This window comes from Podarcis vaucheri (genome assembly GCF_965113315.1).
Source record: "Podarcis vaucheri genome assembly, chromosome: 4".
In the NCBI taxonomy this organism is placed as follows: domain Eukaryota; kingdom Metazoa; phylum Chordata; class Lepidosauria; order Squamata; family Lacertidae; genus Podarcis; species Podarcis vaucheri.
The window spans coordinates 81,461,058-81,487,616 of NC_138762.1; the positions used below are offsets into that span (position 1 = coordinate 81,461,058).

The 26,559-nt window shown below is 43.7% G+C and overlaps 1 protein-coding gene across 1 annotated transcript in view; it reads left to right on the forward strand.

Annotated features, from left to right (window-relative positions):
* Positions 1-26,559, forward strand: part of RASA3 (RAS p21 protein activator 3) — a 131,837-nt gene that overhangs the window by 46,503 nt on the left and 58,775 nt on the right. Inside the window, exons 3-4 of the mRNA XM_082218609.1 lie at positions 10,645-10,748; positions 17,837-17,931. Of these exons, the coding sequence (XP_082074735.1) occupies positions 10,645-10,748; positions 17,837-17,931 (199 nt within the window). The remainder of the gene's footprint in view (positions 1-10,644; positions 10,749-17,836; positions 17,932-26,559) is intronic.

Consider the following 26,559-nt stretch of genomic DNA (forward strand, 5'->3'; position numbering starts at 1 on the left):
GGGGCTGCCAGAGGCATGACAAAGGGAAGTGTAGTTGAGTGGTTACGGTTTCACTTTTTCTGTTGAAAATCCATGGAACTTGCAAGTAAATGCTTCAGGTTTTTTCAGAGCACTCCTATAGTTGTCTACTCAGAGGTAAGTCCAATTGAGTTCAGTGAATCTTATTCCCATGTACATGGGTGTAGGAGTGAATCCTTAACTCTCTTGTCAATTGAATCCTCCTCTCTTGCTCAGAGGATGAAGCTTCACGTATTTTTACATTTCAAAGATCATTAAAATGGCCCACAGGAGGGTTTATTGTCTTCATTGACGTCACTTTGCTGGACTAATCCAATAACCCTTTCCTATTGAGAAAATAAGTCCTTTGGGGGTGGAGGGAAGAAGGGGGGGAAATGTTATTTTTAGACATTCCTATAACATTAAACTGGTGCGTTGTAGCTTCTCTGCAATCATGATGTGCTTATTTCTAGCAAAAGCCCATTTAGCTCTCAAGATGTGATCAGGGAATGTTTCCTCTCCACCCCCCCCCAAGCATCATGTCTTTCTCTCTAGCATACCCTTCCCCACTAACTTAGCGAGGGCAGGGATGACCAAATTTGCAAAGCCCAAGGTGGCAATCTGAGAGTAAGCCCCACTGAACAGAGCAAATCATTATTTTGTTTAGACGTGTGCGGGATTATACTGTAAGAGCCTTTGCAGAAATCTGTGTATGGCAGAGGCAGCAGTTTTCACCAACATGTCTCCTCTGCCCCTTGTTGAAGCAATTTCCCCCAGGTTTCATCTAACTTTGCTTTAGTAATGCGATAACTTTCTCAACTGCTAATGACTTGTCCACGATGCTTATTTTTCTCTGACCCCCACCTACACCTGTTCCTGACCCACCCACCCACTTCTAACTCCCCAGTCCAAAATACAACCCCCAGATTGAGTTCTCACATGCATTCTCTCCTGAGCTTCTTATGAGCTGAGAAATGGGAGTAGCGAAAATGGAATTAGGCAGAGGTGGGGCACACGGAAGTGGGTCTGCCCTTCAGTTTTCTTGATGGCCACACCTGACACTCACAACAGAATTTGAACAACTCAAGAGCAGGTGAATGCAGTGCTGACTTGACCCACTTTCTGAGAATGAACATCCTTTCCTTTTCAAGCAAGGGTGGAGTGGAGGAATCAAAAAGGAAAGGATGATTAAGGTTGTCTGTCACTACTTGCAGAAACTGCTGAAATGCATTTAGGCTGCAATTAAGCATAGTTATGTCCTGTTGATTTAACCGCAAGCAGGATTACAACCTTAGTGAGTTTAAGAGGTCTCTGCAAAGTGCAGTAAGAGGGAACAAAAGATTTTGTTAAAGGTTTACTCATCGGCGAGACCATTTGGATCATCATGCTCAACATTATATTTCAGGAATCAAAAGAATAGAAACTCCATCCCAATGAAAGAATGTGAATATTTGTTCACATCCCTTGCCACTCTTTCTCTCTATTCTTATGTTGGATGCTTATGTTTTCTTCTTATGTTGGATGCTAAGCTCCATGAAGCAGGAACATATTCTATCTTTTTTTTTTAATGCTGTAAGCTTCCTGTAAGTTGCTATTAGTGTGTAAATAATTATACAACAAGTTAACAGGCAGGCAAAACTTTTTGTGGCTTGAGGACATACATGCTTCCTTCCACTATCTACTGCAGAGTAATTTTCCACAGCAGGCTGACAATAGCACATGATCCCTTCCTCTCTCTCTGTAGCTGTCGATGTAAGTTAGTGATGAGCACAGGTATCTGTTCCGGTCCATACCTCTTAACCAATTATTGACTTCAAAAGGTGGTGTAGAATGGTAGCTTCAAGCAGAACATGTTTTACCCTGGACAGATAACAGAAATTGCATCCGTTCTCCAGTTCCTTTAGGAACTTCGGCCATGACTGACCAGTGGTAATTACTTAATGTTGCACTTCACTGGGGCAGATTGCAGACATCTAGGCATTCTTCACTCTGTTGGAATCAAAGCTTTAAGGAGCGCACATTCTGTTGCAAATGTCATTAAGGGTAGGGTTGTACAGACCAGAAAATTTTGACATTTTTCCTGGGAAGATTCCACGTTTTTCCAGCCCTTTCCCACCCAAAATCCCATCCAAGACCCTTAAAAATGGAAGTGGGAGAGAGAAATGCTCCATCCATCTGCATTGCTCCTTCCTGAATTCTAAGGTACATAGTGACATCAGGTTATCCTTATTGAGTACTTGCAGGTAGGCAGATAGCCATGTTGCATGGTGCTGGAAGTGAGAGCCATCGGTCCGTCTAGAGAGTCTGTGGAGTGTGCCTCTGGGGGTGAAGTCAAACCACTGCATTAGAAGCACCTAAGTGACCACACCGGGGCACAAGCCTGGGCAAGTGTGTATGGAGGTCCTGGGCTGCCCAGATGACAACAGCTGCCTCTCAGCCTTGCTGATATGCTCCAAAGGAAAAGAAAGCAATACATTTGGCACTAGCTGGACTGCAGGAGTTGCTGGAAGGAGGCATACAAGAAGCCATCCGATTGTCTTAGGGACTCTACTCTGGATTTGTGTAGGGGACGCGGGTGACACTGGGTTAAACCACAGAGCCTAGGGCTTGCTGATCAGAAGGTCAGCGGTTTGAATCCCTGCGATGGGGTGAGCTCCCATTTCTCGGTCCCTGCTCCTGCCAACCTAGCAGTTCAAAAGCACGTCAAAGTGCAAGTAGATAAATAGGTACCACTCCGGTGGGAAGGTAAACGGCGTTTCCGTGCACTGCTCTGGTTTGCCAGAAGCGGCTTAGTCATGCTGGCCACATGACCCGGAAGCTGTACGTCGGCTCCCTCGGCCAGTAAAGCGAGATGAGTGTCACAACCCCAGACTCGGCCACGACTGGATCTAATGGTCAGGGGTCCCTTTACTTTACTTACTCCTTAGCCCAGGGGTCAGCAACCTAAGGCCCATGGGGGTCATTTAACCAGCCCATGGACCCCCGCCGTCCGCTTGGGGACCCCTGCTCGGTCGGCTCCTGTGTGCTGCGCTAAACCAGCGCGGAAGAGAGCAGGGACCACCTTCTGCGACGCTGGCCGGCTTCCCATTGGCTGCAGGAAGCTCCTACAGCCAAAGGGAAGCTGCGCACGCCTCCTCCACGCTGGAAGGAACACCAGAAATAGCGTTTGCGCATGCATGCATGCGTGCGCACAAACAAACTCCGGCCCACTGCGGCGTGTGTGGGACCGTGAACCGGCCTAAGCCACAAAACCTTTGCCGACCCTTGCCTTAGCCTGTTCTTCTCCTGAAGATAACCTGCAAGGAAGTGGAGGTTAAGGATCAAGAGTTTTCCTTCTCCTAGATGGATTTAACCAAGAAAATGGGTTTAACAAATGAAATGCGTCCCTAATAGGTCAGCCAAGCCAGTTGCAAATAATATAATATAAAATTAGACTTTCCTTCAGTGAGAGTCTGGGTTTTTTTTGGCTGTATAAACTGCTTGGACCAAATCTGGAAGTTAAGTAGAATCAAACATAAATATTGAACTCCTATGAATAAGCATATACAGTGGTACCTCGGGTTAAGGACTTAATTTGTTCTGGAGGTCCGTTCTTAACCTGAAACTGTTCTTAACCTGAAGCACCACTTTAGCTAATGGGGCCTCCCGCTGCTGCTGTGCTGCTGCTGCGTGATTTCTGTTCTCATCCTGAAGCAAAGTTCTTAACCCAAGGTACTATTTCTGGGTTAGCGGAGTCTGTAACATGAAGCATCTGTAACCTGAAGCATCTGTAACCCGAGGTACCGCTGTATACATTTGCCCATATGAATTATCAACAATGCCACGTGTTGTGAAGCTCTTCTGCGGAAATTGATTCTCTAGGTGTGTATTCTTTCACGTTGTAGCTGGTCAGTCCTCTTATGGCGAAAAGAAGAATACTGGAGAAAGCTTTTGCAAAAGCTGTAGCTTTGGTTCCTGCCTCCCACTTTGTCTAGTAGTTCTACTTGGCTCTGAACCAGACCATCATGCCCAACGGGTGAACTGCTTATGAAAGTGTGTCACAACAGGGCTGAAAAGATTTCAAATACCCAGAAGCTACTATCAAATATTTAGGAGCAATCACTATTCAGAGCTGAGAAAATGCTTAAACTAATCCATGAAAGCTTATGCCATAATAAATTTGTTACTGTTTTAATGTGCCGCAAGACACTTTGTAGTTCATAAATTTCTAGTCTTCCTGCCTTGCTTTTTTATAACCCCTCAGCACCTCAGATTTTTCCAGTCCTGCCAGTGGCGTAGCGTGGGTTGTCAGCACCCGGGGCAAGGCAAGTAATTTGCGCCCCCTAACCCGTGGATTTGCACCCCCTAACCCATGGATTTGCGCCCCCTAACCCGTGGATTTGTGCCCCCTAACCCGTGGATTTGTGCCCCCTAACCCGTGGATTTGCGCCCCCTAACCCGTGGATTTGCACCCCCTAACCCATGGATTTGCGCCCCCTAACCCGTGGATTTGTGCCCCCTAACCCGTGGATTTGCGCCCCCTAACCCGTGGATTTGCGCCCCCTAACCCGTGGATTTGTGCCCCCTAACCCGTGGATTTGCGCCCCCTAACCCGTGGATTTGCGCCCCCTAACCCATGGATTTGCGCCCCCTAACCCGTGGATTTGTGCCCCCTAACCCGTGGATTTGCGCCCCCTAACCCGTGGATTTGTGCCCCCTAACCCGTGGATTTGCGCCCCCTAACCCGTGGATTTGCACCCCCTAACCCATGGATTTGCGCCCCCTAACCCGTGGATTTGTGCCCCCTAACCCGTGGATTTGTGCCCCCTAACCCGTGGATTTGTGCCCCCTAACCCGTGGATTTGCGCCCCCTAACCCGTGGATTTGCACCCCCTAACCCGTGGATTTGCACCCCCTAACCCATGGATTTGCGCCCCCTAACCCGTGGATTTGCGCCCCCTAACCCGTGGATTTGTGCCCCCTAACCCGTGGATTTGCGCCCCCTAACCCGTGGATTTGCACCCCCTAACCCATGGATTTGCGCCCCCTAACCCGTGGATTTGCACCCCCTAACCCGTGGATTTGCACCCCCTAACCCATGGATTTGCGCCCCCTAACCCGTGGATTTGCGCCCCCTAACCCGTGGATTTGTGCCCCCTAACCCGTGGATTTGCGCCCCCTAACCCGTGGATTTGCACCCCCTAACCCGTGGATTTGCACCCCCTAACCCATGGATTTGCGCCCCCTAACCCGTGGATTTGCGCCCCCTAACCCGTGGATTTGTGCCCCCTAACCCGTGGATTTGTGCCCCCTAACCCATGGATTTGCGCCCCCTAACCCGTGGATTTGCGCCCCCTAACCCGTGGATTTGTGCCCCCTAACCCGTGGATTTGCGCCCCCTAACCCGTGGATTTGCGCCCCCTAACCCGTGGATTTGTGCCCCCTAACCCGTGGATTTGCGCCCCCTAACCCGTGGATTTGCACCCCCTAACCCATGGATTTGCGCCCCCTAACCCGTGGATTTGTGCCCCCTAACCCGTGGATTTGCGCCCCCTAACCCGTGGATTTGCGCCCCCTAACCCTAACCCCCAGATGTTGCGCCCGGTGCGGCCGGCCCCCGCCTGCACCCCCCACACTACGCCACTGAGTCCTGCTATCCAAGGCTGGGTGGGTGTATGTGTATGTCCTCTCTCTCTCTCTCTCTCTCTCTCTCTCTCTCTCTCTCTCTCTCTCTCCCTCTCTTTCTCTCATTCATTCATCCTGCAATGGGAAGTGCTGAGGCAATCCAGAATTCAAAAGTAGCTGGATGAGCAGGGAAGAAGTAGTATTGAAAGCAAAAGTATATTCAAAATACTAGGATTTACAAGTTATAGTGTTGTCAGTATCCGTCTGTCTTGGGAGACGATGGAAGAGTGTGTCTTTGGGGGTAAAGTTGAACTGTTGGAGAGTTACAGCGCCTGCTGTGGCTGTAGATAGGGGAGAGACATGTTTTGTTGCAGCTGGGGCAGACAGAGGTTTCTGGTTTTTGCTGCTATAGGTGCACCATGTCGTTTCATCCCTTGCATTACTGTTGAACGCTGCTAATAAAATTCAAATGAATACCAACCTAATTTTTGCAAAATTTAAAACACTCACATTTGATCTAAATTTCTTTTAAGAGATTAATTCCCTCCTCACAAGAAATTAATGTTAACCCGTTTATAATGAAGCTCTCCTGGGAAGGACATGAGTTCATTGCTGGAGCTAGTCCAGAGGTAAATTCACTCAAGAGTGTTCTTTTATGATTACTGTTTAAAGGATTTTATTCTCTGAACAGATCTTTTTGGCCACTGATAGGATTGGTTTCTGCTTCAGTAAAGAAGAAAAGCTTCAAAGATTCCACCATGTCCTTTGATATTTTGATGGGTTGTAGCAAGCATTAGAAGTAAATGGTGTTTGAATGATGTCCAGCAGCATTGAGGCAATCCCAGTCCCCTTGAGGAGGCTGGCTTCCTCCATTCTGCTCCCAGACCGCCCAGGCCAGTCCTTCCTCCCTCCCTCCAGGCTATGCTATGTTGGCTGCCTTTTGCACCTTACGATAATGGATGCTGGCATTTCTCTCAGCGTCTGAGACTTGGGAGCAAATAAATCTGCAGCTCTTAAAAAATAATAATAATGTGTTCCAAGTGTGGGGTGGAACGTTGCCCACCAAGACTTGCTTGTCCCAAGGATCTTCAGCATGATTAGGGGAAAAAATATTTGCAATTTTTAAAATCATTTTTCAGCCAAATATGGGGATGCCATATTTCTCTAGTTCAAATCCCCACGACGGGGTGAGCTCCCGTTGCTCGGTCCCTGCTCCTGCCAACCTAGCAGTTCGAAAGCACGTCAAAGTGCAAGTAAATAAATAGGTACCGCTCTGGCAGAAAGGTAAATGGTGTTTCCGTGCGCTGCTCTGGTTCGCCAGAAGCGGCTTAGTCATGCTGGCCACATGACCCGGAATCTGTCTGCAGACAAACGCCGGCTCCCTCGGGCAGTAAAGCGAGATGAGCGCCGCAACCCCAGAGTCTTTTGCAACTGGACTTAACAGTCAGGGGTCCCTTTACCTTTATGCATCTCTAATTTTGGCCGTATCTTTTGTGAAACTCATGTTCTTTATTCATTCTTGTATGCCCCCCCCCCTTAGAATGATGCAGCCTGACTGTTGACAGTTTTGTAGGGAACCTAGGATTCAACATTACAGCAGCTTCAGTGGCCTTGTTTTGCTTGTCCATGGAGTGAAAAGGCAAAAATGACTTCCCGAAGCCACCCCTTGTTCTCTTTAAGAATGCTACCTCAGAGTTCCCTTCCTGAGTTTGGGAGAGTACTTTTTTTGGTGGTGGAGGGGGTGTGCTGCTGCTACTTCTTCAATGAGGAAGCTTATTTGAAACCTGTTGAATTGGCAGGATACATCTCTCGATTTCTACCATGGATCAGCAACCCTAACTGAAGCCACTTAGTCGCTAGCAGGAGTTGGGCTGAGGTCATGGGTGTATGAATGGAAGTGTCCCTGAGTTGCAGGAGGCACCTTTTCCACAGCCCTGTTAATTTCCTTTATATTTGCATGTAGCTCACAGTTGCTAGGAAGTACTTTTCATTTGTTCCAAGAGAATGAATCAGGCATTTCTAAACATTGTAGACCAGTCAGAGGATGTAATATTTTCTGTGGCATTTTAATGACTTTGTTTTTTTAAAGCACACTTAAAATCCACATGTAAGCAATTCTGTTTGGGATGCTCCATCATTAGTCACTATATATATACATTTTTTCTTCCTCATTTCCATCCCAAACGAGAGTAACACAATAAACATCAAGTCTGCTTTTTAAATCTCTAGCTGAGAATTAGACGCAATGTTTTATGACTCCTAAACGGAGTGAATGGTTGTCGTCTGAGAGACTGAATGTTGTGAGAGAGCTTGTCATGCAAAATGTTTTAAGTGTTATTAAAGTTTTAAGTTCCTTAAACCATTTTGGTTAAGGCGCCGCAAGAAGCCACTTACTACTGAGAGTAATTCCATAGACTCCGTCAAGAAGTCAGTTGTGGGATTTACCTGTAATTGCTAAATTTCATTAAATTTCTGGGGTTAGAAGATTAACTCTGACAAGGTTTGCAGTTAAGGAATGCAGACTGTTACACCCACATATTGAATCGTTTTCTATCATTGCACCTGACTAATACTTCAATTAAGCTGGATCATCAATTTTTATTTTTTTTTAAAAATGTATACGAAACTTAATGGGAAAAGAACCTTTCACTGTTTTCCCAGCCACAGCTCCTTCAGTTTCTGTGAATGATGGCAATGACAGCTGTTGACAAGAGCAGCAGACACAATCAAGATGAGAAATAACTTTCAAATTAAAGACAGGTTTGCAAATAAGCCTGCAAAAATTCCTGGCTTCCACTTGCTGCTAATTTGCTTGTCCATATACACATGGAAAATAAAGTGGATTATGATTTTCATTTATGTCACAAACGTACATTCCGACATTTATTCTTATATCCAGTCTTCAAAGCAGATGTCACATTTCAGTGCATTTCCTTTCCTTGGGGAATAGATGAATAAATAAATTGTGAATTGAAATTTCACATTCTGTCCCAGCAATGTGCACTCATCCTGATAAAGATGAATTTGAACTATGAAGGTGCAAACAAATAAAATGTTAAACTAGGTCTCGTTTTGATAGGCCATTAATATTGCTTAAAATTAAGGGCATGATGTAGCGAAAGCTAGGTGCTTTTAAATTCCATTGAACATCCAGTAATTTCCCAGAAACAAGTTAATGTGAGTTTGTGCCTAATGAATGCTAGTTATCGTTTCTTTACAGTTCTGCTGCATAACTTTTCAAACAAGTGAATATAATCATTGTAAAATCTGTAACAACCTGGAAGCCAGAAAAAATGTATATGCTGTGCCCCGCCCCCCACTCCAGTGTGCAATAACATGATTCCAACTTATTGACTGCTATCAATGCTTTACAAATAATATTCAGGTTGTATATAGATTGTTAGGATATATTTTAGGACAACTTAGGCCCCAAATACCTGAGAGACCACCTCCTTCCCTATCTCTTATCTCTGGGGTGGTAAGATCAACAGAGGGGTTAGTTGTGCCACCCTTAGAAGTTGGAATGTATGTGACATGGAAGATGACGTTCTGTGTGGTAGCTCCTCAGTGGTGGAATTCCCTCCCCGCAGAGCTGCATTTGGCAATCTTTGACGAATACTCAAGGCACACACCTCTTTACTCTGCCAGCAACTCCTCTCCTCGTGACAGGAGAGAACAAACCAATAATTATTATAATTCCCCTTTCTTCTTAACCAGAAAATTGTGTTTCATGGTTTCAGAACAAGTCACGATATTATGCCAACTTGAAACCATGGCTTTTTATAGCCTTATTTATTCCAAAGCTGTTGGCCATAGTTTCTACAGAGGACATGTGAGTGGCAGAATGGCTTGTTCTTCTCTCAGTCTTTTAAACCCGACATATAGGGTTGCCCAAATGTGGCCAGTTTTTACAACCTATTCAGTAGAATTTTTTTACTTTAAACGCATATTTGCAGACTCGCAACAGCTGCTTCTGATTCATGATTTGGTTTTATTGATGGGCCTCATATTGTTGGAATATGTTGGCAGCAAAGTGCAAGTAGCTATTTGTAGTCTTATTTGCACAATTATTCACATTAAACTTGTGAAATGGGGGTCAGTTAATCTGTCTCCAGGGTTAATAATCACTCTGGGGTGGGGGTCTCAGTCTCCCTGCCCTGCCCTCAGTTAGTAGAATTCAAGAAAAAAAAGTCATTTGAGCCTCTTAACATTTTTCTTGTCTAGATGGAGTTTTATGTCTGTCCTGAATTATATCTGATTCTTAAACCTAACTGATTGTGTTCTGTCTATGTAGCACTTGTGCATCATTATAAAATATATGGCGATGCATCACTTCAGGTTGCATCCAGTAGGGTTCACTGGGAGCAGTGGGGCTTCCAAAGTTTCTCAAACAAAACAAAACAAAACAGGAAGCCCCATTGCACCCATGGAAGTCTATTGCACCACTGGAACATTGAATATGACTCATTGGATATGGCCTGATATGTCGCAGTTGCCAAATTTTGGTTGTGTCTTTCTTGTCTTCAGTTTTTCTTCATTGAGAAACAATTACGGGGGGTAATATTTTAATTATGAAAATATATTGTATAGTGCAAATCGCTTTGCATTGCATCTCAGCCTTTGCAGTAGTGCAAAGAATAATCCTGCATGCATGCTGTAATCCATAACATCTATGGAAAGGCAGCTGGGTTCACTTGGAAGACGAAGCATGATGGAGAAGATGTAGCTGGCTTCTGATGTGGGAGGCAATGCATTCGGGACATACTGCTTCCCCCTCTCCCTTGGCTAAAACATGCAAAGCAGTTGGGAAGAGTGGCACGTCCATTTCAATACCACCTGTGCATACAGGTAATCTGGGTAGGGTCTTTGTGCATTGATGGCCTATAGGGAAGCAAGTGGGATAAATGTATTTTGGGGGGGGGGAGGAATGGGAGTACAGCAAGAGTAGCTTGTCATCACCAGGCAACTGCATTACGTAGACCAGAACTTCATTGTTGATTTCCTGTTTCTAAATACTCTCATTTTTTGTTTTGTTTTACGCAGTCCCTTTTATGGAGAAGACTTCTACTGTGAAATTCCACGAAGTTTTCGTCATCTGTCATTTTACATTTTTGATAGAGATGTCTTCCGCAGGGATTCAATTATTGGTATGTGTTGTTGGTTTTTTCCCTTGTTACTTCAGTTTTTAAATTCAATTATAACCTCCAAATTGTTCCCCAGCAGGAGCAGTTCTGTGCATTCTGACATTTCTTACATGTGGCAGTGAACATGACTAGGATTGTGAATTCTTTTTCTTTTTAGGGGTACAATGAATATTTTAGCATGCTGTTAATTATGGTCGAGTTTTAAGTTTGTGTGGGTTTAAAGAAAATTCTATATAATAGAGGTAAAGAAAAAGAAAAGTGCATTCATTGTTTTTTCTTATTTCGGTGTGACGTAAAAACAACTTTAAAACACATTTTTTTTTTAAAAAAATAAAGAATTTACTTGAACATGCTATGAACTGCATGGTTTAAATTTATCTGTTAAGAAGGATAAAGGGATTAGTCAGCCCTGCTTATTGCCGAATGGATGCTTTAATTTTAAACTCTTGTTTTCATAAGCATAAACTTTCAGAATTGGTAATTGAAATATTTGATTCTCCTTACAGCTTAAATAAACGATAAATTCAGCTCTATAATCATTGTGTGTTTTCATAGTAAATCAGTGCATGGGGGTGGTTGTGTGTGAACGTTCTGCTTTGGCACTTGAGGAGCCTGTCAGATACCAAATTGGAGAGGGGGCGGGGGGGAGGAAGGCAGCAGATATTGCAACATAAACTATAAAACGAAAGAGAAATCAGCATTCAGTATTCTGGAACAGGATGAAAGAGGTAAAAATGCACCGTGTCTAAAATTATTGCCATGACCAAGCATAGTGAGTTAGTTTATAAGGGCCCATAAGTTCCTAATGTCAGATATAGGGCAATTTTTCAGTGGGAGGCATCTTTAAAAAATTGTTTCCCATTGTGTGAAATTTTGCAAAGGCTTCCTTTTCCCATCAAAATCAAAACCTGCCCTTACCGTCTAAGGAAGTTTTGTATTTATTGGGAAACCCAACACACTAAAAGACAATTTCAGAACAGTGAAATATTCAGTGTCGCTTCATTGACTGTCAGCTGAGCTGCCTGTTTCCTCTCTGATCTCTCTGCCAACCCCCACCCCACCCCACCCAGTTTTATTGTGGTGTGGTTTGCATACTGAGGAATACAAAGTCAGACATGGAACCCCGAAACGCAACTTGATCACATTTCCTGTGCTTAATCAACATAAGTGACAAATCCAAAAATTGACAAGCTGGTTGGCGAACAGATAACAATGGATGACCTGGAATTTATGGTGCTATTTGTCAATATGCTTTCATTTTCCTGACATTGAAGGCTGTTGATTTATAGAACAACATCAAATGTGTATTTGTTATGTGGAGTTTCAGATGCCTTCCTTTAAGGAGGTGGTTCTGTCTTGAGGAAGTCACACCAGCATTTTGACAGCGGTCAAATTGTGTAATGTATTGTTGCTTGGAGAAATGCCATTATTATTTCTTCATTATTTCAGGAAAATAGTTTGAAATGTGGCTATCGAAGAGTTCACAGGGACTTAATAGATAGTCACTTTGCTATCTGCAATGTGTGGTCACAATGTGTGAACCTCTTTCAGCTCCCTCCCCCCCTGTTTATGTCATGTTGTGACATTAACGACCAATAGCCAACTTTCAGAGTAGACTTGAATGGGAGAGCCATTGCACACATTATATTATTATCATTTTAGCTTATGATAGTTATACTTTGTATGCTGAAGATTCTAGATTTATTTCCCAGAATCTGAGGTATTATGTATTGGAACAGGGCAGGCATCTGCCTGAGTCGTGGAACGCCATGCTGGAGAAGAGTGGATAGTAATGAGCTAGAACCACCAATAGGTAAAGGTAAAGGGACCCCTGACCATTTGGTCCAGTCGTGAATGACTCTGGAGTTGCGGCACTCATCTCGCTTTATTGGCTGAGGGAGCCGGCATACAGCTTCCGGGTCATGTTGCCCGCATGACTAAGCTGCTTCTGGCGAACCAGAGCAGCGCACGGAAACACCGTTTACCTTCCCGCCAGAGCGGTACCTATTTATCTACTTGCACTTTGACGTGCTTTCAAACTGCTAGGTTGGCAGGAGCAGGGACCGAGCAATGGGAGCTCACCCCTGTCACAGGGATTCGAACTACCGAGCTTCTGATCGGCAAGTCCTAGGCTCTGTGGTTTAACCCACAGCGCCACCCACGTCTCAGAACCACTAATAGTCTTATTCTAATATAGAGCTTCATATGTTTGCTAACAAGATGTCACTGATGACTGGCTTCTCCAGTCTCTCAGCTCCCATGAGAATTGTAATGTGATGAATTGAATAAAGCACTCTGCGATCCCAAACTTCTGCTTAAATTCTAAATATTAAAAACTGCTCGTTCACAAAAGTAAGGTGTGTGTGTGTTTTCTCTGCCTATGTTCAGATAATCAAAATCTTGGGTTTCATAAAGGGAGATAACATGCGAGCTTCAGGCACCTTCAGCTGTTTCCTTCCTTCCTTTCCATGAGCCAGGAAACCATAGCTAACCATAGCTGCCCAGTTACAGATAGGTAGCCGTGTTGGTCTGCCATAGTCAAAATAAAAAAAATTCCTTCCAGTAGCACCTTAAAGACCAACTAAGTTAGTTCTTGGTATGAGCTTTCGTGTGCATGCACACTTCTTCAGATACACATGTATCTAAAGAAGAATGTATCTGTGTATCTGAAGAAGTGTGCATGCACATGAAAGCTCATATCAAGAACTAACTTAGTTGGTCTTTAAGGTGCATAGCTGCCCATTACATCTGAACTGCAAAACTATGGTTAATGGCTTTGCAAGCAAGCCCAGAGAATGAAGCTGTGGTTTAAAGTTGACTTCCATATTCCGGCTTTGTTAGGAAGCCATTAACCATAGTTTCCCCCTTCATGTGTAATGGGGATCTATGATTAACTGTGGTGTCCTGAGTTGGTTCGCTGCTCATGTGAATGGCTGAGCAGCGTGGCTTCATGTTGTTTCATATTAAACTGGTGCATATCTTGAGTTAAGTCAAGATTGGAACTTCTGAACTTGGCCATTGTGTTAGAACAGAAAGAAAGAAAGAAAGATCTATATCAGTCCTATGCATCGGGAACTTTACATGTGAATGTCTTTTGAATGTCCCCTTACTAATCTGGTAAACCGCTCAAGAGAAAATCAGTATAAAACTTAGCTGTGTCAGGAAGGGACTTCAGAAGAACCTCAGGCCAAACCTAGAGATTAGCCAAATAACAGAATTCTCAGCAGGGCTGCAATAAACTGTTTGGCATCTGTGACCTTCAGTTGAAAACAGGAAACATGCTACATCATCTGATTGTTTAGCACTTCTCTGAAGGAATAAAGGAATCCTTATACTGGGTGTCCTTCATGTGACAGATATGCAATTATTTCTGGCCTAATTTACAAAGCAGAGAGACAAATCAGAATTTAAAGCTTTTATTCATGTTGGAAACTCCTAAGTCCAAACTTGAGACTTTTCTCTTCACCATAACTTTTAGACTGGCTTATGATAGAGCCTGGGTTCAACAGGATACTGCTTGTAGCAACTGCATTCTAAACTGCTGGAAGACAGTATTGCCAGAAATTGACGGGCTGGTTTGGTTGGGTCTACCCTAGAGCCCAATCATTGTAGCTTGCAGGTCAGACTCTGTGATAGCGCATTATGTCCTATCAGCATCTCAAAGGAGCTGATGCAGTGGCTGATCTATGAGAAAATAGCCATGTGATTCCCTTGTGAAATTCTATGAAATCCTGACAGCTTTGTGCATCCAAAAAGATACCTAGCAGAAATGCAGTTTCTGAAGGTATTATCACTGGGTGTGTCTAGCTACCACCCTAAACGTCTCAGGGCCGCAATACCTCAAGGACTTCCCCTTTCCATATGAACCTACCCGGACCCTGAGATCATCTTCTGAGGCCCTCCTTTGTGGGCCTCCTCCTCAAGAGAAAGGGCCTTCTCTGCAGTGGCTCCCCCTCTGTGGAATGCTCTCCCCAGGGAAGTTTGCCTGGTGCCCTCATTATACACCTTTAGGCATCAGGCAAAAACATTCCTTTTTAACCAGGCCTTTGGTTGATCTGATTTACATCCTTTGCCCTTTTAAAATGTTTTTTTTTTGGGGGGGGAGCTATTGACTTGTTCTTTTTATTTTTTATTATGTATTTTGTGGTTTTATATCTTGATTTTATTCTGTGAACCTCCCTGAGACCCCCAGGTATAGGGTGGTATATTAATCATCATCATCATCATCATAATATAATTTCACTGCCATATAACTATATTATGCAGTCTCCTCTCCACCCTTTTTAATATGGACCTCTCGGATTGGATAGAACATTGCCCCATCTGCTAAAAAGAAAAAGCCATGTTCTTTTTGGCAAAAACAAATTTAAACCTAAAGTGTGTGTGTGGGGGGGGGAATCTGGCACAGCAAAAATTACATAAACCCTGTCTAAATACGATCTTTGGTTTCAAGACCCTCTGAAATCTGTGATTTAAAAACAAAACGGAACACCCAAGGAAAGTAGAAGTCAGGAAGAAAGAAGGGTATTCTTTCAAGTGACATCCGTTCCACTTGGTTTTATGGTGAAAAGGTTATCTCAGATCAGCTATTGCAGGCAGGTTTCTTATCACATGAATGCAGTACTTGCCAATATAGATAGCATGGCCTGTCACTTGATAAGATTTGTCTGTTGACTTGGGTCCTGTGCTTTCATAGGAAACCTATAGGAACTGAAAAGCTCATTGCTGCGTTTATAAATGCCTTGGTTCCATGTAAGAAAAATCCTAAGCTTGAGTGAGGCAGAACCTTCAATTGGACTAATTAATTTTCAAAATCGTGGAAGCGCCTGCTTTCGTTTTATATATGGAATTCTTCAGACATACTGTAGTTAAGTTTTTGTTTTATCATGCTAAGCTGGTTCTGTTCTCTATTTTTTCTTTTACCATTTCCCTTCCGGACATTAGTAAAATGTAGATTCGTTTACGGAAGCGAATGATAAAGGAAAAGAAATTTAAGCACAGCATATCTGAATGCATAACTTTGCAGAGTGCTAAACCTGAAATTAACGCCGGACAATCATGACCTGGGAATAGGTGGTGTCAACAGCAAGTTTATGCCTTTCCCCGCCAAAAATAAAATTATCTTCAACTTAGTTCCCTAGCCTGACGTTTCGGCCAGGAAGCCATGTCAATTAACTTTTTTAAAAAAACTTCCCTTTAAACTTTGCTTATATTATATATTAGAATCTTGAACAAATTTGTAATGAATTGTAACAGCATGGTTGATTAATTCTGTCAGTCATGCTAGTACCATTAGATGGAAGTCAAGTCAGCAACAAAAAATCCTTCAGACTGAAATACTTTATTGTCACTTGTACAACTTGTATACAGTGAGATTACACATTACACTCTTACAAATAAGAGTGTCTAAATAAGTTTTAAAAGCAGGGAGAAACTTGCCAAATAAAGGAGTGTTTACTGTGTAGAGAGACCTGTAAGAAACAATCTGTGTTTAAGTTACTGTATTTTCCTGCGTATAAGGCGATATTCCCCCCCCAAAGTTTAAAATTTGGGGTCGTCTTATACACGGAATGTTGCAATTAAATATATAAAGAAATACATACTGCCATCCATATTCTTTCCCCCCAGCCTCTCCTCACTACAGTGGTACCTCTGGTTAAGTACTTAATTTGTTCCGGAGGTCCGTACTTAACCTGAAACTGTTCTTAACCTGAAGCACCACTTTAGTTAATGGGGCCTCTCGCTGCTGCTGCTCCGCCAGAGCACGATTTCTGTTCTCATCCTGAAGCAAAGTTCTTAACCTGAAGCACTATTTCTGGGTTAGCAGAGTCTGTAACCTGAAGCGTATGTAACCTGAGGTACCACTGTACTGGCCTCATGACAAACCCTGGTCTGGTACTCCTCCCCCCAACTGCCCCCACTCCGGACACTGTCCCTTCCACCCGGTTCCCTCAGCTGCCCCCTGGCTACCCAGACCCCCCATTCACTCACTCAGGCAGCTCTGGCAGTCGCAGCTCCTCACAGTGGCGGAGGAATCCGCTCCGGCGCCTGGGGCGGGATGATCTGCCCATAGGGGCAGGGTACACCACGGGGCCTCCAGAGTCTGCCTGCCTCCTCTCACTCAGCCTCCCTACAGCCTGGGGGGAGGCAGCGGGCAGACCGTTTGGTCCCAAGGGGCAGAGTGCAGTTCGCTCCCCTGGATGTTTGAGAGTGGAGTAGAAAAAAGCAGTTTGACTTCTGCAGCATACAAATTCCCTCTTAAAGGGTTCTTTAGCTATGATTCTTGCATTGCGGCACCAACCAGTTCCCGGCCGTCAGGGACACGCTCTTGCTGCCTGGCTCCGTACCAGCGCCAGCGCTGCCCCAGATCTTATCCTAATGCTGACTAAAAAAAAAAAGGTACCCCTGACCATTAGGTCCACTCACGGACGACTCTGGGGTTGCACTCTCATCTTGCTCTATAGGCCGAGGGAGCCAGCGTACAGCTTCCGGGTCATGTGGCCAACATGATTAAGCCGCTTCTGGCAAACCAGAGCAGCGCATGGAAACGCCGTTTACCTTCCCACCAGAGTGGTACCTATTTATCTACTTGCACTTTGACGTGCTTTCGAACTGCTAGGTTGGCAGGAGCTGGGACTGAACAACGGGAGCTCACCCCATTGCAGGGATTCGAACCGCCGATCTTCCAATCGGCAAGCCCTAGGCTCTGTGGTTTAGACCACAGCGCCACCTGCGTCCCGATGCTGACTAGCCCCCCCCCCAAAAAATACCTACTGTAATTACGATACTAAATATATTGGTAAAGCTGTTCTGTTTGATGTTTAAATATACAGTACTAAATATACCGGTGTTTTGAATATTTAATAAAATTTCAAATTTGTTCTGTTTTTTGTTTAAAATATTTATTTCTTGATTTTGTGCTAAAAAAATAGCTTTTACATGGGGGCATCTTATACATGGAAAAATACAGTATGTCCTGTCCATAGAAGACTGGTACAGTTGTTTTTCTGAACTGAACATTTCCCCTGAAATGTATATTGAGATGCCTATATGTACTCAGCATGATATTTTATAATTTGATGTGTTTTCAGGAAAAGTAGCAATATTGAAAGAAGATTTGCAAAAGTATCATAACAGAGACACCTGGTTTCAGCTGCAACATGTTGATGCTGATTCAGAAGTACAGGTAAGATTATTTCTTTCATTGCTATATCATAAGCTGCCCAGTGATTGTGAGTTTAACAAGTCAAATGGAATAGCTGTTGGATCCCTTTATTTTTTTAGTTGAGAACAGCAGGTAGGGGTTATTTGTAGGGTGTCTCAAGTACTCTCTGCATAATAGCAGTTCTGTGCAGACTAGCTCCAAGAAGTTAATTTTATAAAATGTTGTAAGAAGCGTATATTAATCTGGTAGTGGTATCTGCACAAACAACCATATTTCCTTCTGCGTGGAAAGAGGAAATCGTACAGTGCCTCTGATAACATTGTGTGCTTGCTTTTGTTAAATAGCTGCTGCAGCCTGCAACTAATCTTCATTATTATGTAGAATAATTTCCTTATTTAAAGCATTTCTTACCTGCTTTTCATTGCACGGCAACTTCAAAGCAGGTTGCAAGGAAAACAGTTTCAGATGCACAAGACAGTTGCTATAAACAAGGCAGGTACGTGATGAGCTGCCAACTTTAAAAATACCAATACTGGTATTCCACCAGAAGAAGTCGGGGCAAATAACCAGGGTCTTCATCTAAAAAGAACAGTTAGAAGCCATATCACGAAGGGGAAGGGATTCTAAAACTGGGGCACCATAATTAAGAAGGCTCTCCCTTGCATATAGCAGACCTCAGCTACTGCTATAAGAGTCTACTGCCAAGAGAGATCCCCTGGTAGACCTGACTCACCAGGCAGGTCTGTACAGGAAAAGCCTCTTAACACACAAATCTTCAACTGATGGGTTGGGATCCATAGCTGGGTCATGGCTTGATCCATTTTTTTTAAAAAAAATGATATTTATTGAGAATTTAAAATTACAGAGAAAAAAAAGAAAAAGAAAAAAGAGAGACAAAAAAAGGAATTAAACAATACAAGTCAATAAAAAGAAAAAAGAAAACAAAACACACAATACATCAAAACCAAAAACAAAAGCAAACAAAAAATTAAAAACAAATTCAATATTCCCAGATCTTTATCTTTCGTTAACTTGTTTCATCGACCTCCTCACACCTCCCTTTTTTGTATTCTAGTTATTAATTATCTCAGCAAATCCTTTCCATCTTTCACTATATTCTGTCATTAAATTGTCTTAATTTATTTTAACCTTATCTTACCATAAAAAGCCCTAAAACTTAAAACTTATTTGTACATAACTCCTTATAGCATTTCTACTAAAGCCAAATAGTTTCATTCCAACATTTTTTCTAACACTCATTAATTTTACAATAATTCTCTAAATGAATTTTTTATACTTTCTTCCAATCTTCATCCATCGTCTCTTCTTCCTGGTCTCGGGTTCTGTCAGTCCTTTTAGGAGTCATGGTTTGATCCAAGGTGGGTCACAATAGGAGCACGACCACCTTGCAAATCTATGGTAAAAGACTAAGAAATAGGTCCCCAAATGGTTAAAAGTGGGACCTGGGTCTGAAAAGATTGAAGATACATGTGGGGAACCTTTAGCCCTCCAGATCTTACTAGTCTCATCAACCCCAGCAAGTATGGCCTATCATCAGGGGTGATGGAAGTTATAGCTCAGCCCTTCGGAGGGCCAAAGAGTCCCCACTCCTGCTCTAGGAGCACATCCAGACTACCAGACCTGTGGCTTCAGAGGGAGCTCAACCCCATTCCGGACAGACAGCAGCCTCCTCAAGTCCCAGATCTGGGAACTACCTACCTGCAGGGCCTTTGTCTTATCAGGATTCACTCTCACCAAACCAAGCATTGGTTCAAGACCTGCACAGCCTTGTCTGACTCTGTACAGAGAAATAGAGCCGGATGTAACTGGCACACTGATGACCTCTCACTCCAAAGTGACTGACTTGTCCGTCAGTTCCATATTATAGATGCTAAACATTGTTGGGGACAGAATGAAACCACAGTGGCACTCTACAGCCAAAAAGTCAAGAGACTGAGCAGGCATCGCCCAATGCTGTCTTCTGGAAGTGTCGTTTTAGGTTGGAGTACAACCAGAGCAACACAGTGGTCCCTGCTCAAAATTGCAAGAACCTCTCTAGAAGCTGAAATTTTGAGGGGAAGTTCTAGGGAACTCTTTAAAGTGCCATGTTTATTGGTGGCATTATGCAAATGAGTAACTGCTAATCAGCTATGTAGGTTACTTGTTCAAAAAGGCTGTGAAAAGTGTATGAGGGGGTAATTAGTGGTCTAAACCACTGAGCCTCTTGGGCTTGCCAATCAAAAGGTTGGTGGTTCGAATCCCCGCAACGGAGTGAGCTCCCGTTGCTCTGTCCCAGCTTCTGCCAGCCTAGCAGTTCAAAAGCACGCCAGTGCAAGGAGATAAATAGGTGCCACTGTGGCGGGAAGGTAAACGGCATTTCCATGTGCTCTGGTTTCCATCATGGTGTTCCATTGCACCAGAAGCAATTTAGTCATGCTGGCCACATGACCCAGAACGCTGTCTGTGGACAAACGCCTGCTCCCTCGGCCTGAAAGTGAGATGAGCGCCGTACCCCATAGTCGCCTTTGACTGGACTTAACCATCCAGGGGTCCTTTACCTTTACCTTTTTTTAGTGCACATGAAATGATACTGGATATTGGCCTCAGATAATTTTAAGAGCAGTAGTTAAACACACACATGCTCATGCACGGGCACACACACAGACCCAGACAGTGCTAATGTTTGCTTCCTGTGGGAAATGCAGATTTCTCTTTATCATGTGGAGTGAGCCAATATTTATACAGCCCATGTCACTGTTGATATTTGCTGTACCATCTCAACATATTGAAGCTGTGGGAAATGTTTGTCCAGTGTTACTTTCCAGGAGACCGCTGGCTATTTATAACTCAAGCTCTTGTGTCTTGTTGCAAATGTTTTGTGTTTAAAATTCTAGTTAGGCTCCAAATCCTAATTATAAACGCAGTACTATTTCTGTGCTGTTTATCACTTCCTCTATTTTTTGCTTTGTAAAAGCCCAACTTCTTGAAGCTACATTTGGAGCTCAGTGATAAGCGTTTACTTCGAGTGGAATAGTTTGTACAGTGTTCTTGTCCATTATGTGTAAAGTGTGCTGGCCTATTTTCCTAACGGAAAAGTACAACTTTCTAGTACTGTTCAGTGGGATGCTTAAAGCAAGAGAAGATATACACTAAAATAAAATACTAAATTTATATTTACCTAAGAGTTTTTCTTTGTTAAGTAAATCTCATTCATGCAGTTGTGACGATTTGGTATCTGTACCAAAGCAACAGCGCTGTGCGACGTTGTTGTTTAGTCATGTCCGACTCTTCGTGACCCCATGGACCAGAGCACGCCAGGCACTCCTGTCTTCCACTGCCTCCTGCAGTTTGGTCAATCTCATGCTGGTAGCTTCGAGAACCCTGTCCAACCATCTCGTCCTCTGTCGTCCCCTTCTCCTTGTGCCCTCCATCTTTCCCAACATCAGGGTCTTTTCCAGGGAGTCTTCTATTCTCATGAGGTGGCCAAAGTATTGGAGCCTCAGCTTCAGGATCTGGCCTTCCAGTGAGCACTCAGGGCTGATTTCCTTAAGAATTGATAGGCTTGATCTTCTTGCAGTCCATGGGACTCTCAAGAGTCTCCTCCAGCACCAAGTGTGACATTACTAGGACCTTAGACTCTGGGTTGACTGGATGCTTTAAGGGCTGAACTGCAGGCAGCTGAAACAAAGTTGAGCCAAGTACTGGCAAGAAGATTTGGAGGGTTTCTAACAAGTTCCAAGCACAGTTTGTCAGAAGATCAAAGCATAGGGAGGACCACATTCAGTGTTGTCCCAGTGGTTCCTTCTTCATTGCAAAGGCTCTAAGAAGGGGGGGGGGAAGCAGGTGAAGGACAAGAGGGTGCTTAAACCTTCCCCTACCAGCTACATTCCCCTGAAATACCCCACAAGTTGCTTTTTCCCCTCATGAGGTTCTGGGCCCATGTTTGGCAGACAAACTTCTTGTGTAGTAGGAAAAAGCTGGAGAAGATTTCCAGGGTGTCTGGGTAAGAGTTAGATAACCCTTTCTCCTATCTCTTTTCTGCTGTAAATTATCCTCCTCTTTGTCACGTGTGACTGAAGTGGAACGGAGAGTTTGTCCCTTGGACTTGCTTCTTAGAATACATTGCCTGGTGTAACCTGCACCTAGAAGCAGGATGCAGGGGAGGGTGGCAGGCAGAAACCAGCAGGCTTGGTCAGAAGCCACAGGAAGGTAAAAGGAACCAAACGCTCGACAAAAGACATATACCTGACCTGGAAGCATTTACATCCACTTCAGAAAGGACCAATGGGCTGCTTGAAAGTGGAACCATGCACAAACCTTGAGCAAGAGGATTTGCCTCCTCTTAACACACACACACACACACACACACTCCATTTTGCTCACCACCAGACACCGTGGTGTCACTAATGCCTGCTAAGTATATGATTCTGAAATTAATGCAAGGCCTGCTTGACATTCACTGAAATGATAAAATGGCGCAAACAGAGATTAGCCATTGCCTGGGCTAATTTTTGCCACAGTAATCTTTACCCCCATCAGGATGCCTTCAGAGCTAGCTTGTAACATATATCTAAAAATTATAGAGATGGATTTTAGTGGACTAATGCATGCAGTGTTTTTACTCAGGATTTCCCTAGGTTTCATATTAAAACATGTTTCAACACTCATGGCAGAAAACAAAAGTTTAAATTGGAACATGCTTTCTTGAAGTGACGGAACAAGGTAATTATGAGTTTCCCTGTAATTTCACATTAAACATTTTTTTAAAATTATCCCAGTTCCAACATTACCATTTATGAACTGCTGCACCCGTGCCCTTTGCCCCTCTCCCTTGCTGTGGGATGTCCCTGGCAAATAAAACCAGAATCTGAAAAATCCCCAGATAGGCATTAGTTCCACATGAAGTCATGGTTATAAATAGAATAATAGTTGGATGCATGACATGGTAAAATCCAGATTGATTAATTGGCAATGAGAAATAACAGATTCTGAACAATTTTTTTTTCCTTTGAGGCCTGAATATTGTTATATACTTTATTGATTTTGGGAGCATTGCTCTCTCCAGTCTGACGTGAGGCAAATAATTGCACTCTCCTACTTTGGAGGTATCATGAAATCTACTGTTGTGAATGGATTCAAACCACCAAACAGCGTATTTAGTTGACCTAGAGTGGAAAAAAGCCTTACCACGATTGAAAGCAGTAGATGAAACTTCAAGTTTAACACAGTTCAAAAGCTGACCCTCTCAATTTTTGCATTAGGTCATCCCTGCCAGGGACAGAGTGGAATGTGGAGGCTCCCCATAAGAGTTGGTAGAGAACCCCTCTGTTGAGCCACCATTCCTGGACATGCAAAATGAGAGCCAGGCCTTTGATTTCATGGCATGATCTTCCACACCTCTCCTAAAGGCCTCTGCAAGCTCTTTCTTGTCTACAGGCCTTGGCACAGAGACTGATCCCAAGAAAAGCAGGAATAGAGCCATTCGCTGGGACAGAACAATCTTGTGGGTGGTTGGCTGGGACACGTATTCAAATCATTGGTTTGGCCATAGTTCTGCTTGCCCAGGAGGGCCTGGCAGGGGATGGGAAGGCTCTGAAGCCACTCCAAAGAAGTTAACGACAACATTCAGCAAGCCTTTTGCCTTATTTTCTTTAATGTTGTATATGCAACTCTCCTAGGAAACTACCCTATCAAAACAAGGTTCTGTAGCTTGCATGCTTTGGTGTTAAAAAGTGCACATCTACGTTACTTTGATTATAGTCTATATCTCTGATTTGTATCTCATGTAGTCTCACTTGCATTCTAAGAAATAACTGAAAACAGTGAGGGCTGTTTTAACGGAGGAATTATTTGGATCCTTTGCAGAATGATGTGTTTAGGACCACTGTAAACCGTTTTTAAAAAAATACATAGTGTCGGTATTGTTCAGTAGTTGCCGTAATAAGGCTTGTTCAGCTTATTTACATGTATCTAGCAGAGAGCTTATTTGAACCGAGTTAATCATTTGCAAGATCAGAAAGGCCTTGTTGACTATAAAGTAACCACAGATGATGTGAAAGTGAAAAAAGCTATTTCCGGGCCCCCAGTCCGTTACCCAACCAGGAAACAAAAGGGTGTAACCACTTTATCTAACAAACAATAGTTTTCATGTCTCTTGCTTTGTTAGTAGTAGGGTGTTAAGTGTGCATGTATCGTGGGCAAGAAAGTTTCTGAGATGTTGAAAACTAATGCAGTTTTTGAGTCTGGCATTTCAGTTTGGGATGCAGCTTTTCATGCTATAAGCTGTTTACTCAGTGCTGATCCTCTTCAACCCAAACAACTATGGGGCAATTCATATTAGCAGTAATGTTGGGAGGCTGCTTTCTAGCTTCAGTCAGGAATTGAACCCACAGCAACAAGTCTTGAAGGGATGACCTAAGTCCTGGCAGGTGATTTTCCTAGCTTGTGTGTCCCACTAGGGTCTGGCAAAGGAGGGAACTGCAGGGCGACTGCAACACCAGCTAAGCAAACCTCCATGCTCCAGTTGACCAGAGCAGTCAGCTGATAACTCCTTGACCTCTACCTTCCTGCTGGTCTGTGGAACAAAGAACTTAGTCTTGCTGCTTTCAGATTTCCTTCTGCCCCCTGCCTTTCCTCCTCTCACCCAGCAGCCAGGTCCTGACAGCTTCGTCTTTCCATACTGTACAATGGGGCTGTAACTTGCATAAAGCAGAGGACTATTGGTGTTGCCTGTTGTCTACCTCCTGCTCCCATTGTGGTTTTAGTAGTTTTTCTCCTTACCCTGACTCCCATGCTTGAGCCAAGAGACCGGCAGATATTAATGGTGGAATGAATAATATGGAAGGTGCTGCCAGAGTTGTCTCTATGCCCCATCTGCGCTTTAAATATAAAGCAGTATCCTACCACTTTAAACAGCCATTCTTCCCCCCCCCAAGGAATTCTGGGAGCGGTAGTTCATTAAGGGTCTTGAGAGTTCTTAGGACACCCCTGTTACTCTCCCAAGCTACAATTTCCAGAGTTCCCTAGGAAGAAGGGGATAAGCTCTTAAACTGCTCTGGTAAATATAGCTTTGTGAGGAGAAGAGGGGGTCTCCTAAAAGCTTTCAGCACCCTTAACAAACTACAGTTCCCAAGAGTCTTGCGGGGAGCCATGACAGTTTAAAGTGGCATAATGCCGCTTTAAATATATAGTGAAGATGGAACCTACTACTGTTCTGACTGAGGTGAATGGGATTAAAAAGCTCACATGAGGGGAAGTAGCATAGATTCCTAACCGGAAGGGCATGGAAATGGGGGTGGGCATGCTGAGACGCATATGAAAAGATATTGGGAGAAGGGGGGCCCTTGACCTATCTCTACTCTCCAGTGAGCAATCTGATGGCTCATTGTGTTTTTTCTCTAAGGAACCATCTTGGCAGTCTTGCCATTTTTTTTACTCAGGGTCAAGAGAGAGCATCATCTTCTTCTTCTTCTTCTTCTTCTTCTTCTTCTTCTTCTTCTTCTTCCTTCATATTGCACCCCACATAGCATTGTGTAGTTGGAAGAGAACCCTTAGGATCATCTACTCCAACCCTATGGAATGCAGAAATACCCACCAAGTATTTGAAGGCACACACAATCTTTTACTGAGACATTAATTGTTCCCTCCCTTGTAAGAGTGGAGTCCAAGGCCTTAGCTGGTGCCAACAGTTCACTACTTGAACCGTATGTGTAGTTTCTTTGAACCAGCAGTTTGCAAACGAACTTCAACAGTTGTCGTAGACCACAACTGAGAAGATTGCCCCATGTCACTGCAGTATCTTTGTATGTCAGTGCAGCGCCATGGCCCAAAGGAAACTCTCCTTTAACCACACGGCAATAGTCAGCTAAAGGCTAAACTGGAAGGGGGGGGGCGAGTCTCATAATTTCTGTGGCTCAGCACAACAACTGTCGGATGAGAAAGATGCTGTTTGCCAGTCTGGTAACCGGATACATAGCCCTCCAACATTTCAGATGAAAATAACCACCCTATTTTCATACTTTCTGAGCCCCACCCTCTCCACAATTACACATCACTCGAAGGCTATTTACCACCTAGTTCTGCTCTGTGTTCATTTATTCAGCAGCACTCATGTGGCTTTGCAATGAGCACCTAGAATCAGAAACGGCATGTGAATATTCTTGGTTTCTTCCAGGTTAAAAGACTTGCTGTAGGTTCCAGAATCACCAGAATCCTTGAGCCAGCACTGAGCTGGATTGACAAGGCTTCTCCACTGCCCTTGAGCTGTTGCAATGCAGATGTGGGGGAAAGGAGAATTATACAGTGGTACCTCTGGTTATGTACTTAATTTGTTCTGGAGGTCCGTTCTTAACCTGAAACTGTTCTTAACCTGAAGCACCACTTTAGCTAATGGGGCCTCCCGCTGCTGCTGCGCCGCCGCCACCACACATTTTCTGTTCTCATCCTGAAGCAAAGTTCTTAACCCCAGGTACTATTTCTGGGGTTAAAGGAGTCTGTAACCTGAAGCGTATGTAACCTGAAGCGTATGTAACCTGAGGTACCACTGTACTGGAACTCAACAAAATCTCCTATTATATTATTGTGGAGAAGCTAGTAAAATGTGGGCTATATGATGTTATTGCTAGGTAGATTTGTTGCTGTTTGACTGAC